This window comes from Orycteropus afer, unplaced genomic scaffold (assembly GCF_000298275.1).
Source record: "Orycteropus afer afer isolate SDZICR_OR568_19922 unplaced genomic scaffold, OryAfe1.0 scaffold00047, whole genome shotgun sequence".
NCBI lineage: Eukaryota > Metazoa > Chordata > Mammalia > Tubulidentata > Orycteropodidae > Orycteropus > Orycteropus afer.
Window position 1 is genome coordinate 5,855,019 of NW_006921634.1, and position 13,267 is coordinate 5,868,285.

Sequence of the window (13,267 nt, forward strand, 5' to 3'; positions counted from 1 at the left end):
CCACCAGCCACTCCTTGGAAGGAAGGTTGGGCAATCTACTTCCGTAGTGATACTGCCTTGGAAACCCAAGGAGGGGTCGCTATGAGTCGGGTCCAACTCGATGGCACATAACAACAACAACAACAACATTTGACCCACTAATATTATGGCTAAGAATTTAATCTCCAAAAAGTTGTATAGTACACAGATACATGGTCAAGATGTTTATTGTAATGTTGATGGAAACAATCTACATGTCCATTAAATGGAAATGGTTAAATTTATTGTACATGCATGCCGCAGAATATCATGTTGTTGTTAGATTTCTCCCAGGCTCTCATGTTGGGCCTGACCAGCTTACAATATGTACTTATGTGAAAATGTCTCTAGGACATAATAAGTGGGAGGAGGAGGAAAGAAGTGACAGGAAAGAAATGAGAGCATATGTATGTGCGTGAGGGCTTTAGTGATGCAGTGGCAGAATGCTCACCTTCCTTACCAGAGACCCAGGGTCATGTCTTCTGGCCAGTGCACCTCATGTGAAGCCACCACCCGTCAGTGGAGGCATATGTGTTGCTTTCATGCTGAACAGGTTTCAGCAGAGCTTCCAGACTAAGACGGACTAGAAGGAAAGGCCTGGTGATCTTCTGAAAATCGGCCAGTGAAAACCCTATGCATCACAATAGTCTCATCCTTAACTGATCATGGGGATGGCTCAGGACTGGGCAGCATTTCATTCCACTGCTCACGAGATCTCCACGGGTTGGGAGCCCCACTTGACGGCAGCTAACAACAACAACATGTATGTAAATGCAGATAAAAACATTCGGAAGGGTATCCCCAGGCTGTTCATGGAGGTTACGTCTAGGCATTTGACTGCTAACCAGAAAGCTGGTGGTTTGTAACCCACCAGCCAATCAACAGAAAGAAGATGGGGCAATCTACTTCCATGAAGATTTACCACCTTGGAAACCCAGTGGTGGTAGCTATGAGTTGTCATTGACTTCATGGCAGTGGGTTTGGTTTGTTTTTTGTTTCTTAAGAAAGGAGAGGGAGAGAACTCACTTTTTACTCTATAATTTGGAATTGTTTGAATTCTTCTTACAGTGAGCATGTTTACATGTATTTAATTTAAAAATTAATCTGAAAAAGAAAAGGGATTAAAAGATTGGAAGGTAGCACTGATAGTGGTTAACACCTGAATGATGACATTATAGGTAATTTTTGTTTTTATGTTTTTCTGTATTTTGGAAAAATAACCTTACAGTTACTTATTCATGTTTCATAAGCTGGGTGGGGGAAAATGTCTTTAAAAGGCTTGCATAAATTTTAAAAGTTTTTGAGTGCTTACTTATAATGTTGTGATAGATTTATGGTAATTGCATAGTGCATTTGTTTTTGTCATCATAGGAATGCTAACTTACATGTTTAACAAAGATTCGAGAAAGGATGAAGGGAATGAGATGAGAGCAAAGGGAGCAAATTGAAATAAAATTCATCCTTTCTCTTTGTAGGACCTTTAAACTTTTAAATGAGCTTTCTCTCATCTATTTAGTGGAACTAAAACTTGTGTATTGATTTCTTTCTCTTTTTTTTAGGGTTGGTAAAATTTCAGCCTTCCCTTTGGCCTTGGGACTCGGTGAGGAACAATCTGAGAAGCGCCCTGACAGAGATGTGCGTTCTCTATGATGTTCTCAGTATTGTTAGGGATAAAAAATTTATGACTCTTGATCCTGTTTCTCAGGATGCACTTCCTCCCAAACAGGTAAAATGTGTGGGCTTTAATCAAAGAATAGTACCATTTTACTGAGTCCCAGGACCATTTTTTTTTAGGCTGTGTGCTTATTGTTTTCTTTTTTTTCTTGCAAAATTAAGTGTGGATGAAGTTGAAAGAATAAATGGTCTAAAACAAATGCATTGAACTGTATCTCCTTATGAGTTACATTGTATTTATTATATACCTGTGACCCTTGAAAAAGGTAAGTTTCGTTAATAATATAATACTTTGAAGGTCCCCAAATTGTAAAGAGTTTTTACAGCCTGAGTTCTTGGTCTGTAATATATTACACAAGAATGTGATGGTCAAAAAAAAAAAAAGACTTTGGAGTCAAATGAACTTGGATTCAAATCCTATATTTGCCCCTCAGTAGTAGTAGGATGCTGAGAAAGTTATCTTCACTAAGTGTCAGGTTTCCTCTGTCAGACCTCAAAGGTATATTGTCAGGATTAGATTGTAAGCTCAGGAAACATGTCTGTCTTGTCTGTCCCTGTAACTCTAGTGCCTAGCACCGTGCCTGGTATATAGCAGATGCTTAGTATAATAAATGTGGAACAAATAAAATGAGATAATGCAGTAATTGCATATAAAACTGTTAGCCTTGTGTCTGGCACATGGCTACTCTATAAATACTAGTTGTTGTCATTATTATTGTACTTAAAACCTCCATGGAGGCAGCCCTTGAACCAGGCTCTGAAAAGTTGGTAGACTTTAAATAGTTATGGAGTTTCTTAGTTTCCTCTTCTGAAGACATGGCTTTAAAATTTTTCGTTTATAAGATTGTTCTGAGTGTCATGAGATGATACATGTAAAACATTTAGTATAGCATTAGCATATAATAAAGATTCAAGAAATGTTACAGTACTTCATTATTACTATCTAGATAGGGAAGCAGCATGAGAGTAGACAAAAAGGAATGATTATTTTACTCATTTTTTAGGACCTGCTTCATGGGCAGCCTCCATGGAGTTCTTCATGCTGCTCTAGTCCTCAGTGTCTCCCTTTAAATGAACTTGGACCATGTAGTTTGTGAGCATAATAATAATAATAACAGTAGCCACCTTGGAAACCCAAGGAGGGGTCACTGTGAGTTGGGTCCAACTCAACAGCACATAACAACAACAACAATACTTACAGAGTACCTATGTACTGGACATTGTTCTAAGAGCTTTTTATATTTTAACTAATTTAATCCTCATAACAACCCTCATTTTTCCAGTTGATAAGATGATTACTCAGAGAAGTTAAATAGCTGACCTAAATTACATAGCTGAAAAACGGAAGGGCTAGGATGGTCTCCATCCTTTTATTATCTAAATTCTATCTCTTCCTTTTTTAAGTGTCTTGTTAGAAAAGTTAGAAAGGCCAACTTGTAGAGGGCTAGGTAACATTGCTGAGATTTGATGAAGAAGGCACTCAGTGTTTGAATACTGGAAGATGAAGTGGAAGGGTGAATTGGTAAATGAAGAGTATGAAATCAGGGAGTTCCGTTTGGAGACCCTTACAGTGTCAGGACCATGACCAGGGTAGTGTTCTGGAGACAAATGGTGAATGTAAAATACCATTTGCAAATGAAACTAACTGAATTTAATCACTCACATAATAATTTCAGCATCTAGAAACATGGTGCTGGAGGACATCTTAACCAGAAAAAGTCAAACTCATTGCTATCAAGTTGATTCTAACTCATAGCAACCCCCATATGGTTTCCAAGGCTGTCAATCTATGGAGCATGCGGCCTTTCTTCCGTGGAGTAGCTGGTGGGTTTGAGCTGTTGATCTTTTGGTTAGCAGCCCAATGCCCTAACCATAGGACCACCAGACCTCCTTGGAAGACATCTTAGAGTTCATTAAGTCTGCTTTCTTCATTTTACAATGGGAGAATTAAGGCCCAGAGAGGTTTGTGATGTGTTCAGGTTGCAATAAAGCCTGTTGTTAGAGAGCAAGAGTAGAACTCTAGCTCATCACTTGTAGTCCATTGCCTTTTCCACCATTCTTTGTTATTTCCCAGTGAAGATTCAGGAAGTTCTTAATCTCTGTAGGAACTTCTTAGGATTAGGGCCCCTTATATGACCAGAAGGAGCCCTGATGGTACAGTAATGAAGTGTTCAGCTGCTAACTGAAAGGTCAGCAATTGAAACCTACCGTCTGTTCCACACTAGAAAGATGTGGCAGTACGCTTCCAGTGAAGATTTACCGCTTTGGGAACCATAAGGGGACGGTGCTACTTTGTCCTATAAGGTCACTATGAGTTGGAATCAAGTTTATGGCAAGAGGTTTGGTTTTTTATTTAATAGGATTTTGACATTTTTACAAAATGTGATTTTCTCTTTTAGATAGGCAGAAATTTTTTTTTATTAAAAATAGCATTTTAGAAGTATATTCTGGTTAATAAAATACATAAATTGGTGGTAATAACAGGTAATTATGACTATATAATATATAGATTTTAATTTTAACCAGTTTTTGAAAAATTAGCATTCAGTGAAGTAATTTAATATTAATGCTATATGTTTTCAGTCTCAATTTTAAGATACTTCAGTAGCTTGTAATAATAAAAGATAATTTCACAGCTATGCTAATTGGAGCCATTCATGTATTCACTGAATCAAGTCAAGTTATATGCCAGGCATTGTTATAGGGTCTGCAAATATAATGGTAAAAAGACCGTTTCTGCAATCAAACAGGGATTATAGATTTTAATCGGAAGTATAACGAGTCCCATCAAAGGGTATACACATCAGAGGATGGCCTAATGAGTTTTCATGTGAGTTGACTGGAGAAATAGTTTTAAATTATTTGTTTTAAAAAACAGCAGCACTACACCTATATCACTTACCAGCTTTCATTATCCAATGTCTCGGAGTTAGGACAATTCTGAAAAAATTCTCAGGCAGTGCCTCCAATGGTCTGGGGCCAGAGGCACCTTCTGCAGGCCACCCTGAACATGGAGGCCATGAAGATGGTCTGGCATCAAGGGCAGAGGGTGATGGAGGGACTGTGTGAGGTTGTGGCTGACAGGTAGGCTGGGTGAGGGCCCATAGGTGCCAGGAAGGGTGTTATACTCCTTACCTTCTCTTAATTTCTAAATGTTCTTTTTAGTATTTTTTTTATTTAAAAAATATACAATTTAAAAGTCATTTTAAAGTAATACAGACTATACTTTTGTATTATTTTTATTAGAATCCTCAGACGTTGCAGTTGATATCTAAAAAGAAGTCACTTGCTGGAGCAGCACAAATCTTATTGAAGGGGGCAGAGAGATTGACTAAATCAGTTACTGAAAATCAAGAAAATAAGCTACAAAGAGACTTCAACTCTGAGCTTTTGAGATTGAGGCAACACTGGAAACTCAGAAAAGTTGGAGATAAAATTCTTGGAGATCTGAGCTATAGAAGTGCAGGTATCGATAATTTGTATTAAATTATGCTTTTTGCATAAGTATATGCAGGATTGTGTGGAATGCTGCATATTCTTCTGTCATTTCTCAGAACTACATTTGGAAATTTTAATTTCTGTACATTAGTCTGAAGGCTCTAAAACCACTTTATCATAACCTTATAATGTTGTTAGAAGACTTCGAGTCATTTTCTACTCATAGCGACCTATGTGACAGAGTAGAACTGCCCTGTGGTATTTTCTTCACTGTCATCTTTACAGAAGTAGAGGGCCAAGTTCTTTATCCTACAGAGCCAGCAAACTTTTTTGACAGCCAAGTGCTAACCATTCATGCCATCAGGACCCCTTAAGGATGTAATAAATAGCCTAGATCCAGTTTGAAAGCCTTTTAGGTACATTTAACAGAAAATTTGAAGAGGGGTTTATATGCTAACACAAATTCACATCTTTGGTATAAATCCTTTGCTGTTGAGCTATAATAGGAGGTTTCTCAAGATAAGGAAGGTAAAGTCTTTTAAGTTGCTGAGTGGCAATCAGAAGAGCTATAAGTTTAAAGTTTATAAGATTCTCAGCTCAATGGGATAAAAGTTTTGAATTCCAAAGATGAGGAAAGGAGCCATGGCCTTGATGGTAATAGTAGAGTGAGAAGTCTAGCTTGGAATCAGAGCACCTGACTCAAATTCCGCTGTGCTGCTTTATTTGCTGTGTACCTTTATCATTTAGCTTTTGTCTTTATTATAAAATGCAGATAGCTGTACTTTCCCAGCAGATAGTAAGGATTAAAGGAGATGATGAATGTGAGAAGGTTTGAAGCTAATCTTCAAACGTTGCAGTTGGAGTCTAGAATGGAGTCACTTGCCAGAGCCAAGCTATCATTTTCTTAAAATTAAAGGAAGACAAGTTGAGGCAGTTGGGTCAAATACTGGAGGACCCAAGTGCCCTAGCACTGATGTGAACTGGGGAATTTTAAATTCTGAAGGTAAAGTCCCATTTCAGAAATGATTTCAAAATGATAAAGCCATTTTTATATTTTAATAGGTATTCTGTAGAAACTGCTTTCTGGCTCTGAACATTGTAAATTCTATCTAACAAATAATTACATGAAAACACTTAATCTAGTTTCTGTCAATGGGAGTATCACTCATAAAAGCACTTAATTGCATTCTATTTTTAACTGCAAGATGGTTTGAAAAATCTTTCCTTTTTATAAAATGGCAATTATATTTAACCATATACTATTCATATAATTCAACAGTCCAGAACAACTTACTGAACTATACAAAAGCATAAAAATCTAGTAACTGGTTTAAAAAGTGTGGTGTGTTTATTATCTGTTTGTCCTTTTCCTGCTGAATGCAAAACACTTCAGCTACAACCTGTCTACAGAGGCTAAGCTCCAGAGGTACTACATTTCCAAGTTTTCAGTCTGAGAAGGCATTTTATTTTATTTTTCAAAACTTTTTATTGTGAATTGGGTGAGAATTTACAGAGCAAATCAGTTTTCCATCCAACAATTTACACACATTTTGTTTCATGTCATTGATTGCAGATCCCCACAATGTAGTAACATTACTCCTTCTGCTTCCTCCCTGTGTTTCTCTTTTCCATTCTTCCTTCTCTCTAACCCTTCCTGATATCTTAACTTTGTCCTTCCCTTTTGAGCTTAAATGGTTGATTGTTCTAAAGAGTGTCTACTTCCCTAGAATTATTGTTCACCTTGTAGACCTGTCTATTGTTAGAAAATTTAACCATGAGAGTAAGTTCAGTTCTAGGTCTGAAGGGTCACCAAGGGCCATAGTCTTTGGGCTTTCACCAGTCCCTGTCCTACCAGTAAAACCAAAAACCAAACTCACTGCCATCAAGTCAATCCTGACTCACAGCGACCCTCCTTGGGTTTCCAAGGTGGTGTCTCTGTGGAAGTAGATTGCCCAATCTTCCTTCCAAGGAGTGGCTGGTGGGTTTGAACCGGCAGCCTTCTGGTTAGCAAATGCCTATAATTTTGAGTGTTTTTCCACATTTTTCTCCCACTCTATCCCTTCTAATGTGACCACTTTAAGAGCAGTTTGTAGTGGTAGCTGGGCACCATCTAGTTCTTCTTGTCTCAGGATCATGGAGGCTGAGGTTCGCGTGATCCATAAGCCCTTTGGACTAATTGTTTCCATGTGTCTTTTATTTTCTTCACTCTTCTTTGCACCTGATGGGGAGAAACCAATAGTTGCACCTTAGAGGGCCGCTCTCAAGCTTTTGAGACTCCAGTAGAAACTCACCAAAGGGTATGATGTAGATCATTGTCTTTGCGGACTGTGTTGTGCTAATTGACCTTGATGTCCCCTGAGACTATAGTCTCTAGTCCCCAGGCCCAGTGACTAGACTTTTGACTGTGGCTTAGAAGTTTTCATAACTTTGCTCCTTATATGATCCGGTGGACCATATGCTAGAGCTCTGGTGACATACTAGTAAGGCATTTGGCTGCTAAACAGAAATTCAGTGGTTTAAACCCACAACCTGCTCTCAGGAAGAAGATGAGGCAATCTACTTCTGAAAAGATTTACAGCCTTGGAAAGCCAGTGGGGATAGCTATGAGTTGGAACCAACTTGATGGCACCTAACAACAAGTTTTACTCAGCATAATATCTTCTAGGTTCATCCATGTTACGAGATTTTTAACAGATTCATAATTGTCCTATCACATTGCTTAATTTTCCATTGTGTGTATGTCCCTTACTTTGTTGATCCATTGTTCCACTGATGGGCATTTAGGTGATTTCCATCTTTTTGCTGTTGTAACTAGTGTTGTGATGAACATGGGTGTGCTTGTTTCTGTTCATGTCACGGCTTGTATTTCTCTAGAATATGTACTTTGTAGTGGGATTACTGGATCATATGCTATTTCTATTTCCAGCCTTTGAAGGAAGCGCCATACCGTTTTCCTCAGTGGTTGTACCATTTTACAGTCCTACCAGCAGTGTTTGAAGGTTCTAGCATTCGTTGTTTCTGTTTTTTTGAACTTTGCTATTAGTATGGAGATTAAGAAGCCATTTTATAGTAGATCCAGTTTTTCACAATTCCAGTGGGGTAAAAGAATTTGGATAGCCCATGGAGTCCATATTATAATGATGCCACTAAACTAAGGAGTATTTGGTTTTAGTTTTCTTAAGTAAATAACTCTTTTTCTCTGTTTATTTCTTTTCCTCCTCGGACTTAACAAATCATTCTTTCTCTCTTACACATGTACACACATGCGCGTGCACACACACACATTATGGTTCAGCTTTGTGCTTATGAAGTATTGTTATATACTTAAAATGTAGATTAAATAAATGTGTTAACTTTTTTATTTTTGTTTTAAAACTCCATTAGGATCTCTCTTTCCTCATCATGGTACATTTGAAGTAATAAAGAATACAGATATTGATCTGGATAAGAAAATACCAGAAGATTACTGTCCCCTTGATGTCCAAATTCCTAGTGATTTAGAGGGATCTGCATATATCAAGGTATCTGGTAAACTGTTTTTCAAATAATTCTCATTAATAGCCCAGAAGCTGTTCCACTGACATTTCATTTTTTCATGTTTTATTGCACATAGGTTTCAATTCAAAAACAAGCTCCTGACATAGGTGACCTTGGCACAGTTAACCTCTTCAAACGACCTTTGCCCAAGTCCAAACCAGGTGTAGTTATGTTATGTTCTTTTAACGTCTAGGTTTATGGAACTTATATTTGAAAATAAACTGAAGATAATATAGATAGGAAAAATAGGTGGTAAGAATAATTAGAAATATACTTTTGAAGACATTTAGTGAGTGGGTTGTGAGATTCCGCAATTTTAAAATTAATAAACAGTTAGTGAATAGCTGTGTAGTAATTTTTGAACATTGAACTTATAAGTTTTCTGTGTGAAAAATAAATAATATACCTATGCTTTAAGACAGTGTTATCTGAATTTTTGGATAACATTTGTATCTCTTCAGATCACTGCAAAAACTAGTTAATGCATACTATATTTAATTATACATGTATTTTATATTTTTCAGGTTCTCCACATTGGCAGACGAAATTAGAAGCAGCACAAAATGTTCTCTTGTGTAAAGAAATTTTTGCACAGCTCTCTCGAGAAGCTGTTCAAATTAAATCACAGATCCCTCACATTGTGGTGAAAAACCAGATTATCTCTCAGCCCTTTCCAAGTAAGAGAGACTAACCCTTTTGAGATTTTTAAATAAGACTTTGACTTGGGGATAGCTATTGGGTGTGCTAGGGGAAGAGAAGGGCAAGAGGATAGCCAATAAAGTATGCAATACAAACTATACTGCTAATTCTATTCTCATAAATAAGGTAAGTTTTGGATTTTAGAATAGTATATGGTAAAAATTTGCACTAGCATGGCTGCTGTTCAGCAATTGCTTTGAAGTATTGTCTGGTTACCTAGTGCCACTCTGACAGGAATATACCACAAATGGGATGGCCTTATCAAACAGGAGTTTATTCTCTTCCAGTTCAGGAGGCTAGAAGTCCAAGTTCAAAGTGTCAGACTCTAGAGGCTGTGTGAAAGCCTCTCGACCTTGGGCTTCAGCTCTGCCTCTTCCTTCCAGCCCACTGAAGCTAGAGGCATCTCTTCACTCAGGCAGCTACTGGCTGCTGAGGCTAACAAGCCCAAGGTTGACAAATAAAATGTCATAGTCCTGATGTTACCAAACCACATGGCAGGCCATTAATTCAAGTCCACTGAAAGTCCCAAGGTTGGCAGAGCATGGCAGGCTGCTGAACAATGACACGGCTACGTGCAGGGTTCAAGTGTGCCATAAGCTGGAGACCATTCCCAAAGCTGTTTCTTATATATGGGAAGCAGACCACATACCCAAAAGCAGCTACTCAGCTGCTGCCAGTAGATTCTACCATGGAGTTGATTACCACTCTCATGGGGAATACTACATCCAACTGCCCAGCCACTAAACCAGGCCTAGCCAAGTTGCCACACAAACTTAACCACCACAAGTATCCATCCATGCTAGTGCCACTTGTGGGAGATTTTTCAGGAATGTTGCCTTTTTGTCTGAGTGAGATGTTAGATGAAAAGTTCAGTTTATTAAATGCCCTCAACATTCCTAAACTGGTAGGAATTGGATTTTAAATATTATTACAAAGTAGTTAGACGACTGCCTTGGAGATCAGTTTGTAATTATTTGTTACATAAGCTCTGAGAACTGTCTTTTTAGGTCTTATAAAATGAATGGGTTCTAGAAGTGAAAAATTCCATCTTTGTTCTCATGGGAGCAGAGAAGAGTATCTGTCTTCTAACCAGTGAGACCAGATACCAACTCTGTGTTTTAATTTCAAGACAGGAAGAAACAATTTAGTATACAGTCTCTGTTCATCATCTGTCTTGAGCCTCAGCTCAGGGTCAGTAGCCACATTGTAGGTCAACAGAATTTAAATTGTTGAAATACTTAGCAGTTTATCCTATTTATGAATAGTTTTGGTGTACAGATGTTAATTATGAGGCCCTGTCTTCAAATTTAGAATGTCATTTTGATAATGTGCTATGGTTATACTTCATGAAGATAATTTTTTCCTTTCCATATTTTAGATTTTCATTTGTCCTACATGTTTTTGTTTTTGTTTTGATAATTATAGACTTGCAGTTATCTATTTCTTTGTGCCATTCCTCAAATGATAAGAAATCCCTAAAATCTGCTACAGAGAAGCAAAGTCCAGAGGACCATCTTTATGTTCTGGAACATAATTTGCATCTACTGATCAGAGAGGTAATGAAATAAATGTTTTTCTTTGCACTGTGGTAAGTATAGGATAGTAAGTATGCACAAACCATGGTTATGTTGCAACCATCCCTGACCATCTGTAATGTGAAAGAGCCTTGTGTTGTACTAGGAAATGCAGAGATAAACAGAATATAGTCTCTGCTCCTAGTGGTAGAAATATACAAGTTTTATAGTGGAGGTAGAAGAAGTACGTGGTACAAGGTGCAGAAGAAGGGGTGGTTCTGATTGGGGGATCAAGAAAAGTGTCTTGCCAGTACCTGTGAGCTAGACATTTGAGTTGCATTACTTCAGAGCATATTTACCTTTAGGTTATTAGAACTGTGTTACCAGAGTGCTAGTTCACAGTTTAAACTAATTTCAAAAGAATTCCTGAGAAACTTAATAGAAATACATTTTCCAGCTCCTTTGCCTCACCCCAAATTCTGGATAAGTTGATTGTGACAGTGTCTGTATTTCTAAAAACCTTCTCAGTTTATTCTGGTAGGCAAAACAACTAATCTAGGGTATTATGGAATGACTTTTTACTGATTAGTTATGTTGCATTGATCTACTGAAGTTTATTCAGTTTTGTATTTTAATACTTTTAGAATGAAAAATAGAATGTGAGAGGAACATTTCTCTACAGACATGTGTGGCCTTGTAGATTAGCATTCATCTGTTTGCCAGGATTACCTTCATACGTGATTCAAACACATTGCTTTCATGTTTCTAAAATGTGAGCCCTACGTTGATTGAATGTTACCCAATATTTCCTATGGTGAGTGTTGGTCATTTAAAATGGCATTTTTGTTGTTGTTGTTACAGTTTCATAAACAGACCTTGAGTTCCATCATGATGCCTCATCCAGCAAGTGCACCTTTTGGCCACAAGAGAATGAGACTTGCAGGGCCTCAAGCTTTTGATAAAAATGAAATTAATTCATTACAGTCCAGTGAAGGGCTTCTGGAAAAAATAATTAAACAAGCAAAGCATATTTTTCTGAGGAGTAGGTATGGATGAACACAGTTACAATTTTCCTTCCTTTTCCCTTTGTTCATTTTTCACTTATTTTGTTTATTGTATGCTTTAACCTTTTTAGCCAGTGTGAAGACAGGTAACTGCACTGGTCATAGACTGTCAGAGGGAGACTTAGACCCACGCATAACTAATCTGACTTAATTGTTTCTAACACTGATACTAAAATTTTGAAAAATGAAAGATTAGAAATGTGCCTTAGAAGATCATGCTTTCTTTTGTAATCCATGAAATACACTTATTCTTGAACTGATTGAAACTTTTTTTTGTGTGTGAAGCTTTCTGTATTATTTGGTTGTCATATCTTAGAACTTTGGAGGCACTTTCCTTTATGTAGACTTATTTAATCCACACTCTTTGAGGTAGGTACTCTTACTCTGCTTTTACTGATGAGAAGATTGAGGCTTAGTGAAGTCATACAGCTTACAGAGCTTATAAGTAGTAAAATCAGAATTTATACCAAGAGCGGTATAACACGAACATTCATTTTCTTTCTTCCATGTTATTTTAAGAAGAACTTTATGTGATTAGCTATTAATGTGCCCTTTTCAAACATTAGTGGGTACACTTCTGTTATGTTATTGGAACCTGGTGAAGTGGTTTTTTTTGGGAGGGGTATATTGCCTTTTCCTTCACCCAAATTAATACTTGTCTCTTACCTATCTAGCAGTTTTCCTCTTCTCCCTTCCCCTCCCATCCCTGGTAACCAACAAAGAAAATTTCTTTCCATATGTGTATACCTTCCCTTCGCTTGTTGCAATAGTGGACTCATTATTTGTTGTTCTGTAATTGACTAATTACACTCAGCATAATGTCCTCCAAGTTCATCCATATTAGGCGGTGTTTCATGGATTCCACATTATTCTTTAGTGTTGCATAGTATTCCATTGTGTGTATATACCATAATTTGGTTTTCCATTCCTCCATTGATGGGCACTTAGGTTGTTTCCATCTCTTTGCTATTGTGCATACTGCTGTGATGAACATTGGTGTGTATATGTCTATGATTGTTTTTACTTCATTCACAATTGTCCTTTGATAGTACTTCAGAATTTTAGGCATAGGCAAACTATTGTTTTATGGGTGCTACTCTATTTTTGATTTTCAGTTTTTCCCATTAATATAGCCATGTTGTTGTAGTTGTTGTTATGTGCTATTGAATAGCAACCCCTCCTTGGGTTTCCAAGTCAGTATCACTACGGAAGTAGATGCCCAACCTTCCTTCCGAGGAGTGGCTGGTAGGTTTGAACCTCCAGCCTTCTGGTTAGCAGTCAAATGCCTTAGGCATTGCACCATGAGAACAGCACTAGATAACT

The 13,267-nt window shown here is 37.5% G+C and overlaps 1 protein-coding gene across 1 annotated transcript in view; it reads left to right on the forward strand.

Moving 5' to 3' along the window:
- The window catches only part of MED17 (mediator complex subunit 17), a 39,374-nt gene that overhangs the window by 2,042 nt on the left and 24,065 nt on the right, over positions 1-13,267 (forward strand). Inside the window, exons 2-8 of the mRNA XM_007938058.2 lie at positions 1,578-1,744; positions 4,939-5,158; positions 8,515-8,651; positions 8,744-8,828; positions 9,192-9,344; positions 10,792-10,922; positions 11,742-11,926. Of these exons, the coding sequence (XP_007936249.1) occupies positions 1,578-1,744; positions 4,939-5,158; positions 8,515-8,651; positions 8,744-8,828; positions 9,192-9,344; positions 10,792-10,922; positions 11,742-11,926 (1,078 nt within the window). The remainder of the gene's footprint in view (positions 1-1,577; positions 1,745-4,938; positions 5,159-8,514; positions 8,652-8,743; positions 8,829-9,191; positions 9,345-10,791; positions 10,923-11,741; positions 11,927-13,267) is intronic.